Source organism: Pelodiscus sinensis, chromosome 6 (assembly GCF_049634645.1).
Source record: "Pelodiscus sinensis isolate JC-2024 chromosome 6, ASM4963464v1, whole genome shotgun sequence".
NCBI lineage: Eukaryota > Metazoa > Chordata > Testudines > Trionychidae > Pelodiscus > Pelodiscus sinensis.
Genome location: NC_134716.1, coordinates 22,742,433 through 22,762,751, shown reverse-complemented (window position 1 = coordinate 22,762,751; position 20,319 = coordinate 22,742,433). Strand labels below are relative to the sequence as shown.

The window sequence follows — 20,319 nt, the reverse complement described above, 5'->3', positions numbered from 1 at the left end:
TGTCTAGACCATCCCCGATAGACATTTATCTAACATACTCTTAAATATCTCCAGAGATGGAGATTCCATAACCTCCCTGGGCAATTTATTCCAGTGTTTGACTACCCTGACAGTTAGGAACTTTTCCCTAATGTCCAACCTAAACCTCCCTTGCTGCAGTTTAAGCCCATTGCTTCTTGTTCTATCCTCAGAGGCCAAGATGAACAAGTTTTCTCCCTCCTCCTTATGACACCCTTTTAGATACCTGAAAACAGCTATCCTGTCCCCCCTCAATCTTCTCTTTTCTAAACTAAACAAACCTAATTCTTTCAGCCTTCCTTCACAGGTCATGTTCTCCAGAACTTTAATCATTCTTGTTGCTCTTCTCTGGACCTTCTCCAGTTTCTCCACATCTTTCTTGAAATGTGGTGCTCAGAACTGGACACAATACTCCAAGGTTATGTCTACACTGGCATGATTTTCCGGAAATGCTTTTAAAGGAAAAGTTTTCCCTTAAAAGCATTTTCGGAAAAGCGCGTCTAGATTGGCAGGACGCTTTTCCGCAAAAGCACTTTTTGTGGAAGAGCGTCCGTGGCCAATCTAGACGCGCTTTTCCGCAAAAAAGCCCCGATCGCCACTTTCACAATCGGGGCTTTTTTGCGGAAAACAAATCTCTGCTGTCTACACTGGCCCTTTTGCGCAAAAGTTTTTCGGAAACAGACTTTTGCTCGAATGGGAGCAGCATAGTATTTCCGCAAAAGCACTGACAAACTTACATGAGATCGTCAGTGCTTTTGCGGAAATTCAAGCGGCCAAGTGTAGACAGCTGGCGAATCAAGTGGTGCCTTGGCCAGTGCCAGTCCAAAGAAGGGGAGTGCCTCATCACAGCAGGCTTCCCTCACAAGGACAACTGCCTGGTCAATGCTGGAGGCTTAAAGACAACTGCCCAAGGTGGTGGTACAGTTAATTCAATTAAGTCTCTGATAGCCCCAAAAGTATTAGGCATTGCAGGCTCGATCAACTCCACCTCTACGTGATCAGTGAGGGAGCTTATGTTTGGGGCTGCCACATGCGTGGGGCTGTGCAGGCTTCTGCTGCAGTCTCCATCACCCCACTCCCTACTCCTCCCCTTCCTCCCATGCAGGATCCTGCTTAATTGGTAGGTTAACTGATTAACCAAAATTTTATATTTCCAGCAGTGTATATAACAAAATAGTATTTTTCATTTCACCTAATACAAAAACACTAGCGCAGTCATGAAAGTTGATCTTACAAATGTAGCATTATGTAGGAAAAAAAAGCACATAAAAAAAAACCATGTAAAGCTTTAGAGCCTATAAGTCCACGCAGTCCTACTTCTTGCTCAGCCAATTGCTGAGACAAACACGTTTTACATTTGCAGGAGATAATGCTGCCCATTTTTTGTTTACGATGTCACCTAAAAGTGAGAACAGGTATTCACATGGTACTGTTGTAACCAGTTTCACAAAATATGTATGTGCCAGATGTGGTACGGCTACATATGTCTTTTCGTGCTTCAACCACCATTACTGGGGACATGCAACCACGCTGATGACAAGTTCTGCTCAATGATGTCCAAAGCAGGCCAACATATGCTCCTTTTATTATCTGAGTCACATGCCACCAGCAGAAGGTTGATTTTCTTTTTTGGTGTTTCAGGGTCTGTAGTTTACGCTTTCGAGTGTTACTCTTTCAAGACTTCTGAAATAATGCTCCACCATTCCTCTGAAGATTTTGAAAGGCATGTCAGATACTTAAACCTTGGGTCAAGTGCTCTAGCTATCTTTAGAAATCTCACATTTGTACCTTCTTTGTGTTTTGGGTGCCACGGTAAGGTGGTGCTCAAGAGACTGGGTGGTAATCAGTGATCCACGGGCCAGAATCGGTTTGCCAGGGTTAGCCTCTGGTGGGCCACCAAACACTTTATTTACCTGAGCATCTACAGGTACGGCCACTCGCAACTCCCACTGGCCACGGTTCGCTTTTCCCAGTGAATGGGAGCTATGGGAAGCTGTGCAGGCTGGGCCACCAGGTAGTGGCCACCTCAACCAACTTACATGTAGGACTCGCGGGGCCCAGGACAGCCTCTGGGAGTATATGGGGGGGTGGAGGGGCCTGGTGCAAGATGGTGGCAGGCGTCAGGCCCCTTCACATTCACTGAGGCTGGAATCGGAGCAAGCCTACTTTGCTCCTTTGCCCATCTCCCAGTGCACTGTGCTTCGCTTCATTGTGGCAGAGGGAAGAGGAGCATCCTAACCCTGGCCCACTCTGCTCCCATGAGCAATGCAGGGCTCAGGGGAGCAAATAGGAACAGGCTAGGGCCAGACGCTCTGCTTCCCGCCACCGTGGTAAAGCAAACCACAGCAGGCTAGAAAATGGGTAGGGGAGTGGAGCAGGCTGCTAAAGGGGTCCAGCTCCTACTGCCGCAGTGAGTGAAGGGGGCTTAAACCCTGCTGCCATCCTACCAGGTCCCCAATGTAATCCCCTGGCTGTTCTAGTTACCCCTTTCACTAAATCCTGTACTCCACTTAAAATGTAATCAAGAATTTTCTCTGCTCTCGTGGGTTCCAGAACTAGCTGCTCTAAGAAGCAGTCATTAATGCATCTAGTCTCTGCATCCAATCCTGAGGTGACATGTAGCAACTCAATATGGGTCCATATGTACAGTGAAACCTTTGGCTGTGTCCAGACTCAGGGGTTTTTTCGAAAAAAGTAGCCTTTTTTCGAAAAAAACTTCACCTGCGTCTAGACTGCAGCCACGTTCTTTCGAAATTAAATTGAAAGAATGCGGCTTTTCTTTCGACGGTGGTAAACCTAATTCCACGAGGAAGAACGCCTTCTTTCGAAAGTGCTCTTTCGAAAGTGCTCTTTCGAAAGAAGGCGTTCTTGACAGCAAACAGGCTTTTTAGAAAGAGAGCATCCAGACTCACTGGGTGCTTTCTTTTGAAAAAGCGGCTTGCTTTTTCGAAATTCCGCGTGCAGTCTAGACGCGCTCTTTCGAAAGAGGCTCTTTCGAAAGTATCTTTCGAAAGAGCCTCTTTCGAAAGAGGCTTGCAGTCTAGACATAGCCTTTGTTATCCGGCATTCTGTTAACCAGAAAACTTTGTTAACTGGCATTGCTCCCAGCCACAATACTGTCACATCTTCAGGCGCACAGACCTGGCTTGGTTTACCATGAGTGGCTTAACAATTTTTTATTTAAAAAGTACTTTAACTCAAAATAGAAATGGGAGACCAACTGCCTCACACTACAAAACTACCAATATTAAAAACTTGAGTTTTACTATTATTGTCCATTGGTTTTTCCTAGGTTGCTGGGACCCTCAGATAATCGGAATGCTCCAATCCCCCAGCATACCAGATAACACAGGTTTTACTGTACTATGCATACTTATTATCCCTTATCAGAAGAGTAATCATGAAAGAAATTTTGTACTTGAATGTAACAATTTAATAGCCCTTTAATTATATTATTTTCAAAAGCTACTTGATTGAAGAGTAATAAAAACATAAGGCTAGCTAAGCTGTTCATTTTTTCAGTTTAGCGAAACTGTTATTTCTATCAATAATATTTCCCTTGCCATGGTAATCAAATGACATAAGTACCTGCATTTTTTGCCATGAGTAAAAACTCATGGAATGGATTTTGCAAATATTTAGACAAGTGACTGTATTCAAGAGAGACATCCCACTGAACTGAGCTGAAACAGATATTGATTTCAACACTTAATGTGTCTGCAATATTGCCCTAGTTATCAACAAATACAAGTCATGGTCTTTCCACTTCCAAAACACTGACCAAAGACCTGATCTTGGGCTGATCCATGTGAGTCAAGTTATTTAAATACAGAAGAATTTGCAGGATCGGGATGTTCAATCCCAGTGAAGTGAAGAAATCTTATTTCACATTTCCAGTCATTAAGGTTGCAATGGAAACATGACTAGGTCTGCCATTAACATTTCTTCCACTGGCAGAACAACAATGATGACAACAAATGCCAGTCATTTAACAAGTCATTGATTTAGGACAAGAGCATGGGAAACGACTAATCACACTGAAAAAGAACAGAGAGCTTCTTCATAGCTATTCAGAGTTACACAACCATTGCTGAGGTGTTCGAAGGCCTTGTAAATACTAACAAAATCTGATTCCTATTTATTAGCTACAGAAATACTCGAAAGCTAATAAAAAGTTTATTTCCATCTACGAACGAACATACTGCGCAGTTTAAAAAACAACATGTAACTGAGGTGAAATGTGCAAGACCGAAAGCCCCCAAGTCACACACTCTCTCCACACTTGCACACCACTCCCCTGGCCAGGCCCCCAACTCACACATCCCCCCCATACACACACTCCTGTAGACACACACACACACACTCTCTTCTATACAGACACACACACATAATCCTCTATACAGGCACACACACTCTTCTATACACACACACACACACACACACTCCTCTATACAGACACATATACTCCCCTACACGTGCGCGCACACACACACTCCTCTACACACACACGCTCACACATTCCTCTAAACACACAGACACACAGACACTTCTATACACACACACTCCCCTACACGCGCGCACACACATTTCTATACACACACTCCTCTATATACACACACACACACTCCTACATGCGCGCACACACACACACACTCCTCTACACACACACACAGACACACACGCTCTTCTATACACACACACACTCCCCTACACGCGCACACACACATTTCTATACACACACTCCTCTATATACACACACACACACACCCCTACACGCGCACACACACACCACACTCCTCTATACACACACAGAGACACACACACAGACACACACGCTCTTCTATACACACACACACGTTCCCCTACACGCCCGGGCGCGCACACACACACTTCTATGCAGACACACACACTCCCACATCCCGACACGCTCCCGCCCGCCAGCCAGGTCCCCTTTCCCTCAGCCCTTGCCCCTCTTCCTGGCGCCCCCGCCCACCGCCTCGTCCCCGCGGGGATCCCCACAGCGCCCCCTCCCCGCCCAAGGCAGAACTGACCGGTACGAGGGGGCTGCCCCGCCCCAGAAGGAGCCACTCGGACCGCTCGCGCGCGCCGAACCAACCGCAACCTCTGCCTCCTCCACCGGCGTCCACCAGCTTCCGCTTCCGCGGTGCTGCCCGCATGCGCGCGCGCGGAGGGTGGCGGGGCCCGGCCCAGGCTCGGCGAGAGAGGGGGGCGGGGCGGGCGCTGAGCCGGGACGGTCTTTGCGCGGCTGCGGCGGGGCGCGTTCCAGGCCCGCCCGCCCTTTCCTGTGGCTCAGCCGGCCGCGCCCGGCGGGAGTGGCAGCGGGGGCCGGGCCGGAGCCATGGTCGGGGCGAACCCCGGTGATAAACCTCGGAGTCAGACTTTCGACGCCCAGTAGGTTGCCACCCCCGAGTGCCCCAAACGCGCGTGGCCTCGGGCATCCCTAAGGTAATGGATCAGGCTTTAAAAAAATCACAGGATCAAGAAAAAACAGGAGGATGCAGCACTGTAAAGACTAACAACCTGGTTTATTAGGTGATGAGCTTTGCCAGTTTTGTGCACCTATTCACTCTGCTGATACCATCATTGGACCTAACCAATGATCAACCATATGAAGAAACTCGCACAGATACAGACAGACTAACACGGCTACATTTCTATCACTGGACCTAACCAAGTGAGTTATAAGATCAAGAACCCATATTCCTGCTCCTCCAGCAATATAATTTATGCCATCGTGTGCTGAAAGTGTCCATCTGCTATGTACATTGGACAAAGGTCTCAGACACTTCGCCAAAGGATCAATGCCCACAAAACAGATATTAGACAGGCTCACAAAGAAAAAACAGTTTCTTGCCATTTCAACCAGAAAGGACACTGTCTCAACGACTTAATTACCTGCATCCTGCTTCAAAGACCTTTTAACACCCGACTTGAAAGAGAATCCTCTGAACTGTCATTCATGCTTAAATTTCACACTTTATGCCTAGATCTTAACAAAGACACTAATTACCTTACCCATTACAAAAAAGAACTTCCCCAATTATCACTTCTAATATCATTATCTCACCGACATTTACCTCCCCCCCCCCAATCCTCCTTCTGTTCTGAAATTTGATTTGTCCTTTTCATTTTTTTGATTGTATCCTTTGGTATATATGGTCATGCCAATTTTCTTCCACTATTTGATCTGAGGAAGTGGGTCTGGCCCACAAACGCTCATCACCTAATAAACCATCTTGTTAGTCTTTAAATTGCTACATAGTCCTGGTTTTGGTTTCAGCTAGACCAGACTAACACTGCTAGATTTCTATCAGGATTAAGAAAAGTTTGAGTTTCTTTCGTATGTGCTCAGTCCTTTCTCTGCCATGGTGAGCGTGCCACCCTAGCCAGTTTGAACTAAAAGCTGGACTGTTCATGTAATCACTTGGCTCCTGGAGCTGGGGCTTCCAGAAGGACACCAAACAATGTGAGTCTGTGCCAATCATGAGGAGCAGGACCAAGTCCCATGGTCCACTTGCAATACTGTACATACAAAGTCACAAAAGCTATGGCTCCAGAAACCATAGCTTATACTCATCATGTTCCTCTTGTGGGAGGAGAGGAGAAATTTGATTATTCATGGACAACAAGAAATATTTTTTAATTGTCATGGTGGACACTGATAGACCCATTACAAATGTGATTGATAAAGAAGAGCTGCAGGAGGAAAAAAAGTATCAACCAACAGCTGAATTAATACTTAACTTTGGCACCAATTCACGCTAATGATTCTATATTTCTCTTCTCCCTGGCTTCCATATTAAGTTTGCTCAGGTCAAAAGATTAATAGTCCAACTACAAGCACTGCATTCTTAATATGGAAAACAAGTTTATTGTTGTTGTTTATGTAATGCAATAAACATGCATTCATGTAACAAACAAGAAGTGAGACATAGTTCCTGATTGGAAAAGCATATAGTTTAAGGTTGATTTCAGTGCAGACCCCAGTTGAAGACATCAGGGCTCTGGGCTGGCAGAAGGATCAACAGAGCAATCAGAGAAGGAACTGAACCTAATTCATTTAACTGCACAGTACAAGATATGTTCCATGTGTTGTACTGGCCTCTTATATCAGCAGCAGTAATAATGATTCTGATTTAAAAAGCTGATGGTCTTTATGGTGCATAAGAAAGAACATGCTGTAACTTACTCTTCAATAGTTATGTTGCTTCTGCTGTGCAAACAGGCACAAAACATTTTTTATTAGTAAGAAAAGCAAATATGGCTGAAAACACACACACAACTGAGGCTATGTCTCGACTGCATTGCTTTTTTGGGATACTTCTGGTATCCCGAAAAAGTGATGCCATGTCCAAGGAACATGTCTGCTTCTTTGAAAAAAATTTCTAAATGGACGCGCTCTTTTGCCATCCCTGTAAACCTCATTCTACAAGACATAAGGGATGGTTCAAAAGAGCACTTTTTTCCGAATTTTGGAGCCATGTAGATGTACTTAATTTTGAAATAGCCTCTTTCTAAAGTAAATCAGAAAAAGATATGCAATTTGCAGTATCTTTTTCCAATTTAACTGTGCAGTCTAGATGTAGCCATAGTAAGACATTTTTATATTGCCACTTTTTTGATTGCTTTAGAATGGACTTTACTCACAGAATTGGAGCAAAGAGGGAATTAGGAAAAACCTGAAGAGACCTCTTTAGTCCAGAGTTTGCTGAAATGTGATTTCTCCAGTACTGATTTAAATCTTAAATTGATCCTTCTCCCAACACATTAAAATTCAGTGCTACTCTGCAATGTGTAAAATACAAGCTAAGTCTGCATCTCTCCTTTTGCCTCCACAAATTCACCCTCTGTGATTTTACAGTAAGATGATGACCCCATGGATAAACTCAGTGTCTCCCTCAATCTGTATCCCTGGGCAGCATATTGGGCTTGATGAATTGAACAAAGGATTCCCTTATGAGACTGTAGGAGGAAATTTTTATTTTTAAAAGTTAATTCTGCCCAAAGATGGATTAGTGATGGCTAATTGCCATAGGCAGCTCATAATGGACAGCAGTATCTGCGTTCCCATCTGGGAATCATGCCTTGAACACCCATGGCTGATGCACATGCATGATCTTTTGGCTATCTAGAGTCATCCCCATCTGTTTGAGTGGCATGATTCCCACTCTAAATTGGTCTTACATTTGCCCTAGAGCATAGATCCCACACAATAATAGATGCATGGGCAGCCTGAAGAATAACATAATGATCACCTCTTTTACAGGAAGCTCTTCTTTAACAACACTAAACATTTAAACTTAATTGTAGTTATTGACATATATATGCCAAGAAGAGAATAGCTGAGAAGTAAAGACGATGGAATTTAGAAGGATTTTGAGCTTTCATCAAAACTCTGTTGTAGGACAAAGTGACTACTCGTCCTCATTTGCTCAATACTGTTGGTCATATTATTCAGGATATGTTCTAATGTACCTATTCAGTGTTGCTGTGATGTAAGCATGTGCTCTTAGCTAGGTTTAGGGATTGCATGGTAAGTGAATGTACCCTACTTTAATAACAACAGAAGAGAGAGCCGTATCATAAACATTAAAAAGCAGCCTGCATATTTCCCTAAAACAAGGAAATACTGAAAATGGATCTGATTTATGGGTGAATAGAAAAGGGTCACACTACAGAGTGCAAAGATGGCTATGAAAAATATCCCCATGGCAAAGGGCCAGTATGTAGTCACTTCCATGTACAACAGACATGGTGAGGGGTTCATAACAGCTGCATATTGAAATGAAAAGAGACAAGTGGGAAAGAGTTGAGCCACAAAACAACCCAAGGAGAGAAAAGGAAAAAGAGGATTTGGGGACTAAAAATGCAAGACAAATAAAAGGGAGGGACAGTCAGATAAATGGAAACATTTTCTCTACTGGGAAAAAAAGCTGTTTTTAAGTTAGAAAATATATATGATATCATGGCAAAAAGATTTTTCCTTTTCTTCAGCAAACACTGGAATATTCTTCTAGTCTGAAAATGATTTTGTAAAATTCCCCCTTCTTACTCAATAGTTCTATTTTCTTTTCCATTAGATCTGCTAACTGTATTTACTAAAGTTAGTTTCTGTTGCATAATTTGCTCATGTTAGCCCTGCAGAACATACACAGCTCTTTGGGAGAGTGAGATGGAGTGTATTCTGGCTTGCTCATTAGCAGATCTGTAAATTCCAGTTGCAGAATCATTGGCTCTTGATGGATGCGTGAACCAGAAAAAAAATCCCAGACTAGTTGGCTATTTCCACATTGAATTTGCAGAGATCAGAGTTAGGAACACACCCTCTGTTTCACTCCTGATATTGTTACCTGAGAACTAAGTAGGTTTGTTTTGTGAGTCATTGAGAAACAAAAAACAGATATGTAGCCCCTTTTTACCTAGTCTCTAAAGTACAGCTGTACCTTAAAGTAATACTGGCTTTTTTTGTAGACATCTCCTCCAGCTTGTTTGGAACTGTTCAGCAGACCAGCGTGGATTAGTCCGTTATGGAAAAACCTGCAAAGCAGAAACAGCCAATTTCTGTGGTTTCAAAATATTGCACAATAGTGCAGAACCCTTCTTGGAGTTTCCTGATGTCTATGTTGTGGTGTTGCTGTTGTTATTTATAAATTACCACAGGAGCCACCAGCTGTCATCATAAAAATTTTATTGGCACTCTGTAAATACTAAACCAGCATGCTAAAATCATGCCATGTGCAGTGGCAGCTGATGCTCTCTTATGGAGGTCATATGCAAGAGAGAGGATTGTTTTATGATTCCCATGATTCTTACTGCCTATAAATCCTCTGCTTCATGAGGATATATTCCAATATTAAATCTAGGCCCAGTCATACCCGACTGATCCTTGTGTAGAATGGATTCTGTGCAAAGAAATCGCTCCCCTCACATGAACAGGGAAATCTACTGCATATACAGCACCATCCTCCTCTTCCTGGATCCTGCTAAATTCTGAGTGAATTCTGTGTTACCACTTCTCCTTTTTGCAATAACAGCACTAACCTGTTTCCTGGTTTTGTTGTAAATCTTGTTAACCTATATAATAGACACTCTAATATTAGACCGGTAGCCAAATTCCTCATGACTCAGAATGCTATTTTCTTGATCCACTTTCTTGAGACACCACGGAGGCTTTCATCATCTGCAATATCAGAAGCTAGAAATGAGGCATGACATTTTCAGGGGCATGAAGATTTGTTAGTTGCCAATGGCATGTGATGTTATGATATCATCCATTGACATGTGGATGATGATTTTATTTAAAAAATGGAGATGCTGAATAGGAAGAAAAGAAAGTAACCTTTAGAATCCCTTCTCTCTCTTTCTGATCCAGGAACTAGGGCTGTGTCTAGACTGCATCCCCTTTCAGTAAAAGGGATGCAAATTAGACACTTCGCAATTGCAAATGAAGTGAGGATTTAAATCCCCCCCGCTTCATTTGCATAAAAATGGCTGCCGCTTTTTTCCGGCTCAGAGCTTTGCCGGAAAAAAGCGCCAGTCTAGTCGCGGATCTTTTGGAAAATAAAGCCTTTTCCGAAAGGTCCCTTATTCCTCTTAGGCTTTATTTTCCAAAAGAGCCTCATCTAGACTGGTGCTTTTTTCCGGCAAAGCTCCGAGCCGGAAAAAAGCGGCAGCCATTTTTATGCAAATGAAGCGGGGGGGATTTAAATCCTCACTTCATTTGCAATGGAAAAGGGATGCAGTCTAGACACAGCCTAGGTGTTTAGGGGGAAAATGAAAGGAAATACCCCTGTGATAGAATGTGCAGCTGCTTTCAGGAGTGGTGCAGGACTAAGCCTGCTTTAACTCTGCTGCTCCATCCCTGGAGCAGCTTCTCTGGCTCTCAGGGTGGGTGGGGCGCACAGGAGAGAATATGAAAACTTGATATGCTGTGGGATCTGGAGAGAGAAGACTATGCTAGGCCTGTGGACTGCTTGGAGTTTGGGGGATTAATTTTCAGCACAGTTCAAAAGCAGCTCAGGGAGGTATTGCTAGCTGGGTTCTAATTAAGTACAGTCTAGTGGGAACCAGACTAGCATGCTAGTTCATATTTTGTCTTTACCTGTTAAATGTTGTCATTAGCCTGGATTGTAATATCTTTGCAGCAGGGTTTCTCTCTTTCCATGTACACCTATCTTAATGGCACTTCAGTCTCCAGCGGTGACCTTTGTTAAGCTCAAGTCAAATTTGGTCAAACTAGCACACATACAGTAACCACCACTCTGAAGAAAATGATCTTGTGTTCAAATGTGATGGTTTGCTATCCTGCAGCAACTAGTGTCCTCTCTTCCACCAAGAAACCTGGTTAAAAGGGATTGTTGGTAGCCCATCTTATTGTAGTTCTGCATCAGTAGATAGTTTGTATCACGAAAATGCATATTTAAAAAAAATCTAAATAAGATCAAATACAAAGCCAGCACAAAATACTGCATGTAACACCAGATTTCATTAGTGTTGTCATAGGCTAGGTGGAAATTAGATATCACTCAATATAATTTAGTGAGAAAAGAAGATTATGTGCTAGTGTTTGACATAAGACCATTTGAAAGCAATTTGATTACTAAATTCTCAATTACAAAAATAGTCTCTACATAAGAAAGTATAAGAGGGGTAGTAGCCGTGTTGCATCTGACGAAGTGGGTCTTTGCCCACGAAAGCTTATGCTCCTACACTTCAGTTAGTCTATAAGGTGCCACAGGACTCCTCGCCGCTTTTACATAAGAAAGTGATTCCTAAAGGCAATTAAAATAACTAGAGCCTCCACTTGTTTATTTTTAGGTCTGTTGCTGAAACTATCCACAGTTCAAACTATCACAAATTAAAAGAGAATAAAAAACTCCTGAAATTGTATTTACACATTTAATCTAAGACTGAAGATGCTAAGGGCTCTTTATGTCCAATGTATACTTGTCCTTTTTCATAGAGCGAAGTCCTATTAGCATCTGAGCATAACTGAGAATTTTTAAAGACTCTGAAATCTGATCCAATTAACACATTCTTGATATTGAAGAATATAGTGCTAATTACATGCAACTGACCTCTGCTGGGTTAATTAAACATTCACCCCAAAAATCTATGGAACTAATCTAATTAACAATTAATACAGCTGTCGTTATCTATTGTACTTACTTTTAAGTGATGCTAATTCTCACCAAGGACCCAATCCTGGAAACTCTCCACAGGCTAAATTCCCATTTACTTCAATAGTACTTCTGCACACAGAGGATTTACAAGATTGGGATTTAGGCACTTCACTCAGTGGCCCAACTACTACAGTACATATCCTCAGTATTGCCAACCCAAAGGTTTCATTAAAATATTATGAGTCATCTCCCTCCAAATCATGAGTTGGATAAAAAATTGACCTTTAAAAAAATGAGATTTGAAAGTCTCATGTGTTCACATGACTCCAGGAGCTGGGGCTTTAAAAGAAAACACCAGTTACTCTTAAATTCACAATAACATTGTAAGAGTTAGTGACACTATGACAATGGCTTGATGACACTGTGATTTTCTTAGCATTTTGCTGAAAGGGAATAGTGATGCTTTGTTTAATTTGAGGAAATAACTTTTCTTCTCTGAACTTGATTCAAAATGAACACTCAAGAAAATTTGCACAGCTACAATGTTGCATGGTAAGCTAAAAGGGGTGCAGAGGTGTGCCCTGGTCACCAAAAACCTGGGAATTCACTCTTTGCTAAGGTTTCCCACGACTAAACAGCATGGCTATGTCTAGACTGCAAGCAGTACTTTCGAAAAAGCAAGCCGCTTTTTCAAAAGAAAGCAGCGAGTGAGTCTGGATGCTCTCTTTCTAACAAGCCCTGTTGGCATTCAAGAACGCCTTTTTTCGAAAGAGCACTTTTGAAAAAAGGCGTTCTTCCTCGTGAAATGAGGTTTACCGCCGTCGAAAGAAAAGCCGCGTTCTTTCGATTTAATTTCGAAAGAACGTGGCTGCAGTCTAGATGCAGGTGATGTTTTTTCGAAAAAAGGCTACTTTTTTCGAAAAAACCCCTGAGTCTGGACACAGCCCATGTGGAATAATAAAGAAACAGGGCTGGGGACAGAAGGCATAGTCAGATGCTCAGAGGGAATGTGGGAATTCATACAATACAGCTAGCTGGGAAACAATGGTGAGTCCTGTGAAAAGTCAAAGCCTATATACCCAGCACTATTTCTTGTTATGGAAAAGCATTTCTTCCTTTTATTGGATCCTGTGCCTACTAAAGCTCACAAATGAATCCCTGGAGAAAACACTTGTGGTGATGAGACTTAATGGCAGACTGCTGGCTTGCTTTCCCTGCATACACCTTAACAAAGTTGGTAACCATTATAAAACTCAGATGTAAAGTGTAAAATAAAAATGTTATTAGGAACAATGCATTTTAAACAGAGATCATGAACTTTTATCCCTTTATATATTGCTAGTAAGAGCTATACCATCCAATAGGTCCATTCATATATATAAATGGCCTGACACCATTAATACATTGAAGTCCCTGGTGCAAAAGGAGAGAGAGGAAAGTTTTCCATCTGGTAGACACTTTTTTATTATGATTTGAGTAAACTGACTCTTTAAAAGCTGTTTCATACACACTGAAGGATAATTACACACTAATTATGGGGCTGACTATAATATGCACAAACCACTGCTACAAATCTGATCCAGGATCAGCAGTTGAGAGGTCATTCAAACACAATTTTTATAAATATGCATTCACAAGAGCTGTCGTTCAAGGACATGGTATTAATTTTTGCAAAGATAAGATTTGCGAAAGCAGTGCAGTATGTGTATAAATGAACTAACTAGTACAGGATGGAGATTGGCTGAATTACTTCTGATTTCCACGATCCAGCAGTGAGCTGTTGGCAAGGCAGCAGCAAAAGGTCAAATCAGAAGATCTAAGAATAACACCTGAACAGCCTGCCTGGCAGTCCCAAGAAAATCAGGGAGTGTTGGAAATTGGATGAAATCTAGTGTTTGGGAAAGCAGCTACAGGAAGGCTGGCTGGCAAGCAAGGCAGGGCTGCAAGAAGCAGCAGGAAGAAGAGAAGCCAAAAGTTGGACTTAGAGCTATGAGTGCTGAGTGAGCCAGGATTAGTATCTGGTCTGACCTACATGGGAAAGTTTTACTAGTTATACAGCCACTGGGGATGCATCTAGACTGGCAAGATTTTGCGCAAAAGAAGCTGCTTTTGCACAAAAACTTGCCAGCTGTCTACACTGCCGCTTGAATTTGCGCAAGAGCACTGACTTTGTAATGTACAAAATCAGTGCTTCTTGCGCAAATACTTTCACGCTCCCGCTCGGGAAAAAGTCCTCTTGCGCAAGAATACTTGCTAAAGAGGGCCAGTGTAGACAAGGAAGAATTGTTTTGCGCAAAAAAGCCCCGATGGCTAAAATGGCGATCGGGGCTTTCTTGCGCAAAATCGCGTCTAGAATGGCTATGGATGCTTTTGCGCAAAAGCACTTTTTCTAGAAAAGCATCCGTGCCAATCTAGACGCACTTTTGTGGAAATACTTTTAACAGAAACACTTTTCTGTTAAAAGTATTTCCGCAAAATCATGCCAGTCTACACGCAGCCACATAGTATATTGTGATAATCCCTGGGACAGTCATGCCTGTAAGAATGGTTTTTTGGTTTTGCTTGAACCCCTTAACAAGCAACATAAATGAAAATGAAAAAAGTTGCTCATATCAAGTCATCCATAGTGGATCATACCTGTGTAAATTGTTTAAATCAGTTTAAAGTGATGCCTTAGGTTAGACCAGAAAAAACCTCTTCCTTATAGATAAGGCTCCAATCTCATGGTTCATACATAAATTTGTGTCTATCCCAAGACAGCTACGGTCTCGTTATTTGTTTGTTTGTTTGTTTAATGATTAACCATTTCATTGATTTTCAGCACAGTAAGAATACACATCTAGAGCATGAAATCTTTCAGAGTAGGGAAAAGTTACTAAACACAATCCGTATCACAAGTAAAGATTATTGGGTCTGATGGCAAAGTCCTTTTATTAAACATAGATATAGAAGTATAGTAAAAATATTTTCAGATAGAAATATTAGAAATAAACTAGAGTTCATTATGTCTGTTGCAGATAATTTTCCTCAGAACTATCAAAGCACAATACCAGTTCTCCAGTTCTGGGGGAATAACAGCTTTCTATCAACACAGGATAATTGACTACTATCTGCAACGTCCAAAGTAGCCTTTTGGTCAGTTAGCTCTAGAAATGTAAGGAATATTCACAGCAGCAACAGCAAGAATAGAAGGCACAGAGAAATATAGGGAATCAAAGTGATTCAGGCATGTGCTTCCTACTTCCAAGGTTTTTATTAAGGACCTGATCTTGGCTCATCATAGTTTTACATTGGTATTGTTCCGCTGACTTCAGTTTTCTGATTTATATTAGTGTGAGATCCAAATCAGACCCTAAATCATTCACAGAATGAGTCATAGTTAAAGCACTTTATTTAAAATAAATGTTAGTTATACAATTCAAACTTATTTATTTTACAAAAATAGCAAAACAATTAGTCCCAACCATTATACATATAGTATATTGCTTATGCAAATTCCTAACATTTTGTAAGTCACCTTTCATTGAATGGGTTCATGTAGCGAGTGAACATATTGAAATGATCACATTGCAGGGAAAATCCTATAAATTGCCTCTATAGAAATGACAATGAAGTACACACAACAACATACCATTCCACCTTGTCATATTAGCTTATATTTTCACAGTAGTCTAACTCAATTTTAAGAAACATCTTGGGTCATTTAAAGTTATTCTGATGGCCTTATTCATTTGATTAATATCTTACTCTGTTGATTGTCCCATTGTTAGATACTACTAACATGAATAAGGACAGCAAAAGCAGTCCCTAAATTAATATTTACTCTATGTCACTCCCATCTGGTTATTGAGCTCACTTCAGTATCACCAGAAAGTTTTTCAGTATAAACATTTCAACAGGTAGGAAATTGCTTCATGCTTTCTAACATTTTAAAATATTCTGTTGTTAGAAGTATTCATTAGACAAAGATTCTTTCTTTTTGTGTAATAGTAATAATAAAGAGAATCTGATTCTCCTCTTATACCAGTGTAAATCAGGACTGACTCCTTAGAAGTCAGTGGAATTACATGATTAGATCAAAATCTGGCTCTTCGTGCCCATTTTCAAAGCATTTTATAAATATCATTTAATCATAATCTTCATGGTTCAGGAAGTATAGTCACAATCAATTTAATTATTAGTTTTAGATTCTTCAGCATTTTAGTGTTATGTCTTAACTTTATCTCACTTTCAACCCTGTTTATGCTATGGATATTTCTCAAAGATTTCCCACCACTGCTAATGTTGCAACACATAAGGTCACCAATTGCTGGCAACATTTTAAATAGATTCTCAGAAAATGCCAGTTGCTTTTAAGGGAAAGTTTTGTTAATCAAAAAAACAGACAATTTTGACCAAAATGGAAATCTGCAGAAAAAAAAATGTTATGTTGAAAAGTCCCTTTTCAATTAAAAAAAAAGTGCATCAATGAAAATATTTAGACTAGATCTAACAAATTACATGGTTGCTTAGACTTAGGCTTTGTATTCAGTGCAAAAAAAGTGTGTTTTTACATTGTTAGCTAACTGAAGCTCACCATCCCCGTGTAAAATCCTAGTGGAGACACGGCACTGTAATTTTACCTCTATACAGCTAGTTAAGGTTAATCCCACAAGGGGTTAACCTTGACTAGCTACATCACAGTAATAAATACCTGTGTTGTTATTCCCCTTTTACATCGAGTTAGCTATTTCAATGTAAAAAACACACCTTTTTGGCAGAGAAAAGTCAGGCTCTGAGCAGATCTAATCAACATGGTATTTAAAACAGTGTTGGAAGATTTGGGCTTGGATAGGCTCAGGATCTCAACATTGCTCACACCAGTGGAACTGACGCAGGATAGCAAGAGTAGCAGGCCTGGCCAAAGGGTTTGCAGGACCCAAGGCAAGACGCTGGGAGCGGGGCCCCAGGCCTGGTAGGTGGATGGTGAATACTAAGCAGTGCAGGGCTCTGACAGTATAGGGCCCAAGGCATTTGCCTGGCTCACCTTGCCCTAGGGCTGGGCCTGAAGAATAGAACATTTTGAAGAGATTAAACTTCCACACCCTGATCCCCCTCTCCCTCTCTTTCACACAGAGAAACATATTATATATTTCAGGTAACATAATACATGATAACATAATACCCTGACTAAAATCATAGTTATATTTCCTTGCAGGTGGTAATTATTACGGAGTTTAAAGGAGCTTTTGAGTAGATTAATTGTGCTCAGGTACATTTGAATTCAAGTCTGAATGTAGAGGTCCTATTTCAGAATTTTTATGCTTCTGAATCTCACACTTGCATTCCTCTATAATCATGACCACCTTAACAACAGCAACAGACATGGTGCAGTTCAGCTCCAAGGATTTCATGGTAAACTTGATAGGCAAGCAGTGGGAACAAAAAGTGTAAAGACGATCTTCTGGGCCAGGGACATGAAAGGAACTACACTTCCCAAAGCACAAGTTGTTTTCCACCACCACTTTTTCACAGTTCTCATGCACAATACTCTGAAACAACAAACAATTTTCAGTTACAACATAGCATTGGCATTTTAAACACTCGTTGGCCCTTATCCTCCATCCTTTGTACGTTCAAAACTCCCAGCGACTTTGCTGGAAGATGTAAACACAAAAATAATGCAAAATTGGGCTCATACAATTAATACATGAGTTTTTTCTTTTACTGTGAATTACTGTAGCATTCTCACCATTTACAAATTATTTCAAGTAACAAAATTAAAACAAAACAGTTTCTGATACAGTTATCTACTGATATTTCCCACTGACTCAGTCAGTGTTTCTATAATATATAACTTTACATTTATTTGGTTTAATGGGCCTTTATGTTTGAAAAACACCACCAAGTTTTAATCATATCTGTAATATTACACACTGGTCTATACTAGACATTATAACTTCTTAGTATATAGATTGTTTTTAACCAAAATAGTTAAAAGCCCTAGAGTGGATACAATTATACCTATATAAAGGTGCCTTATATCAGGATAGCTTATTCCACACCCCAGATAGGGTTGCCAACACTTCCGATCTGGATGCCATTGCCACAAATGTAGTTCAGTCAGGGAGAGCTGTCAAACCTAACCCAAGACTAGAATCAACTGACCTGGTATAAACACTTTTATACTGGTGTAACTTTGTCCATAGTAAGGAGAGGTTTATGCTTTAACAATTCCAGTATAGTTAAAGTGAGTTAAAGCTACACAATATTCTAGTACAGACAAGGTTTTATTTCTCATTTTTAGCAGACCAGGATGAGAATTTGAGCTTAGCTATCAAACCACAAACAAACCCCTGTATAACTTCACTGAACCCGTCTGAAGTTTTTGCACTGAAACTGATTGTCTGAAAAACTTACTGTTCTCCCTGCTGTTAAGGCTAAATCAGGATATATGATTTGTGTTTGATTACAGATTTTAAAAAAACGCCCTTCTGCTTATTGTATACTAATTAAAACAATTCCCTGACCTGTGCTTAAACAATGTGACTCGTTGAACTTTACTGAACCTAAAGTGTTCTTTCGGGGGTTTTTTTTAGTATCATGTCTCTGAAATGGCCTAGCAAGTGGAATTGATCTGTATTTCCGTAGTCAGAGATTACAGATGACACAAGAGTGAAGTCTGTGAAGGCAGAATGATAACAGCAAATACTGCTATTTGGGTCTCTTGCCTGGGACCTGGTCTTACCTGGGAAAAAGGCAGAGTCCTGCAAGTCTCCTGGTACATCTCGTTGGTCTTGATTGGCAGAACAACCTCCTCAGAAGCTGAATTTTTTTTAAACATGAAATAGTCCCAGAATTTTCTAGCATCTTTCCTATAAGGAGACTCAGCTTCCGTCCTGTTGGATGAGTGGGAAGGCAGGAAGTGTTTCATGCTTTCAGAATGAGAGGTCTCTTTTGGTACAGTCCCGCTTCTCAGATCTCGGAGCATCTCAGGCTCTACAAAAGGAAGGATAAATCTGGATGATTTTTTTTCTCCTTGCTTCTTACTCTCTGCCATCATCTCTGGAGCTACTACAAATAAGCTTGGTTCTTCTGGAATTTCTTCATAGTTCACAGGATTTTCCACCCGCATTTTACGGAGGCCCTCTCTTTCAAGGAAATTTTTATCTTGATAGGAAAAATGCTGAATTCTCCTCATCTTGTTCCTTTGCAGCTCTCTGCCTTGTACAGTTGTCCCAAGACTTGCGATCACAAGCAGCTGAAGCAGCAGAAGAAACATAATAATCTTACTTGTGTGGATTTTAACAATAAATTTCCTGCTGTTTCAGGTGAGCATAGAAAGTGGATTGTACTCTGCTAGCTTTGTAAAGGAGACTGAAGTCATTCTTTCGATGCTGTGTGTGGTGAAGAAGGGGAGTTTAAAGGGGGGGGGCCTCAGGATAACCAGTTAAACTCATTTTTTGTAGATTATAATTATGATAAGGGAATTTGTGTTAATTCAGACCATCTTTTACTCCTGTTTGTGTATTAGAGAGTCCTGTCTCAAACCTGGTTCCCTGTGGGGTGATTAATTGGAAAAATGTTTGGATAAGTTGTTTAGCTGTAGTCTGGAAATGAGGAAAAGTTCTTGAATGTTTATTAGTTCACTCAACATGTACTTTATATTTTTTTCACATAGCCTTTCATACCATCACAGCAGAATCAAAAAAGGACGTCCTTTTGTGATGGAATATCAGAGATGAAAAGAAAAATAACACTAATTCAAAACATGAAGCTAGAACTATAGACTTACAGAGAGATACCTACACACATTTTCAAATGAGATGCCTAATTTAGATGCTTCACATGTTCAGATCTATCAACTAATTTAAAATGCCTTAGACATTAAGGACACGTCTACACAGAAATAAGCTACGCAACTTGAGCTACTTCAATTGCATAGCTTAAGTTAAAATAGCTTATTTTGGCTTTTGGCACTGTCTACACAGCAGGAAGTCCAAGTCTTCTTTTGACTTCCCTTACTCCTCATAAAATGAGGGTTACAGGAGTTGGAGTAAAACGTCCTCTAGCTTGCCATTATTTTGATATTATGTCAAAATAACTGCTTGTAGTGTAGACACGGACTAAGTTATATCGGAATAACTGAAGTTATAAGCTATTTAGACTTAAGCTATGC

The 20,319-nt window shown here is 40.8% G+C and overlaps 2 protein-coding genes across 5 annotated transcripts in view; both read right to left on the bottom strand.

Annotated features, from left to right (window-relative positions):
* ZDHHC21 (zDHHC palmitoyltransferase 21) overlaps nucleotides 1–5,226 on the bottom strand; it is a 91,616-nt gene extending 86,390 nt beyond the window's left edge. For 2 of the 4 annotated variants that reach the window (XR_012904628.1, XM_075931558.1), the window contains exon 1: nucleotides 5,070–5,226. The gene's annotated coding sequence lies outside the window, so the exon portion shown is untranslated. The remainder of the gene's footprint in view (nucleotides 1–5,069) is intronic. The other 2 variants (XM_075931555.1, XM_075931557.1) reach the window with 2 other exon arrangements.
* Nucleotides 5,227–15,541: 10,315 nt separating this feature from the next.
* Nucleotides 15,542–19,826, bottom strand: CER1 (cerberus 1, DAN family BMP antagonist). Its single transcript, XM_006117828.4, has 2 exons — nucleotides 18,889–19,826; nucleotides 15,542–17,692 (listed from the first exon to the last, which is right to left on the bottom strand). Exons 1-2 carry the CDS (start codon nucleotides 19,420–19,422, stop codon nucleotides 17,399–17,401), a joined length of 828 nt encoding a protein of 275 aa, XP_006117890.2. The 5' UTR covers nucleotides 19,423–19,826; the 3' UTR covers nucleotides 15,542–17,398.
* Between the last annotated feature and the right edge of the window lie 493 nt (nucleotides 19,827–20,319).

Excerpts from the sequence above, each read along its gene's own strand:
- CER1 (XM_006117828.4), bottom strand. The coding sequence starts at position 19,422 with ATGTTTCTTCTGCTGCTTCAGCTGCTTGTGATCGCAAGTCTTGGGACA. Across the intron at positions 17,693-18,888 it reads GGACTCTGCCTTTTTCCCAG|AGTATTGTGCATGAGAACTG; the intron begins GTAAGACCAGGT and ends TTGTTGTTTCAG.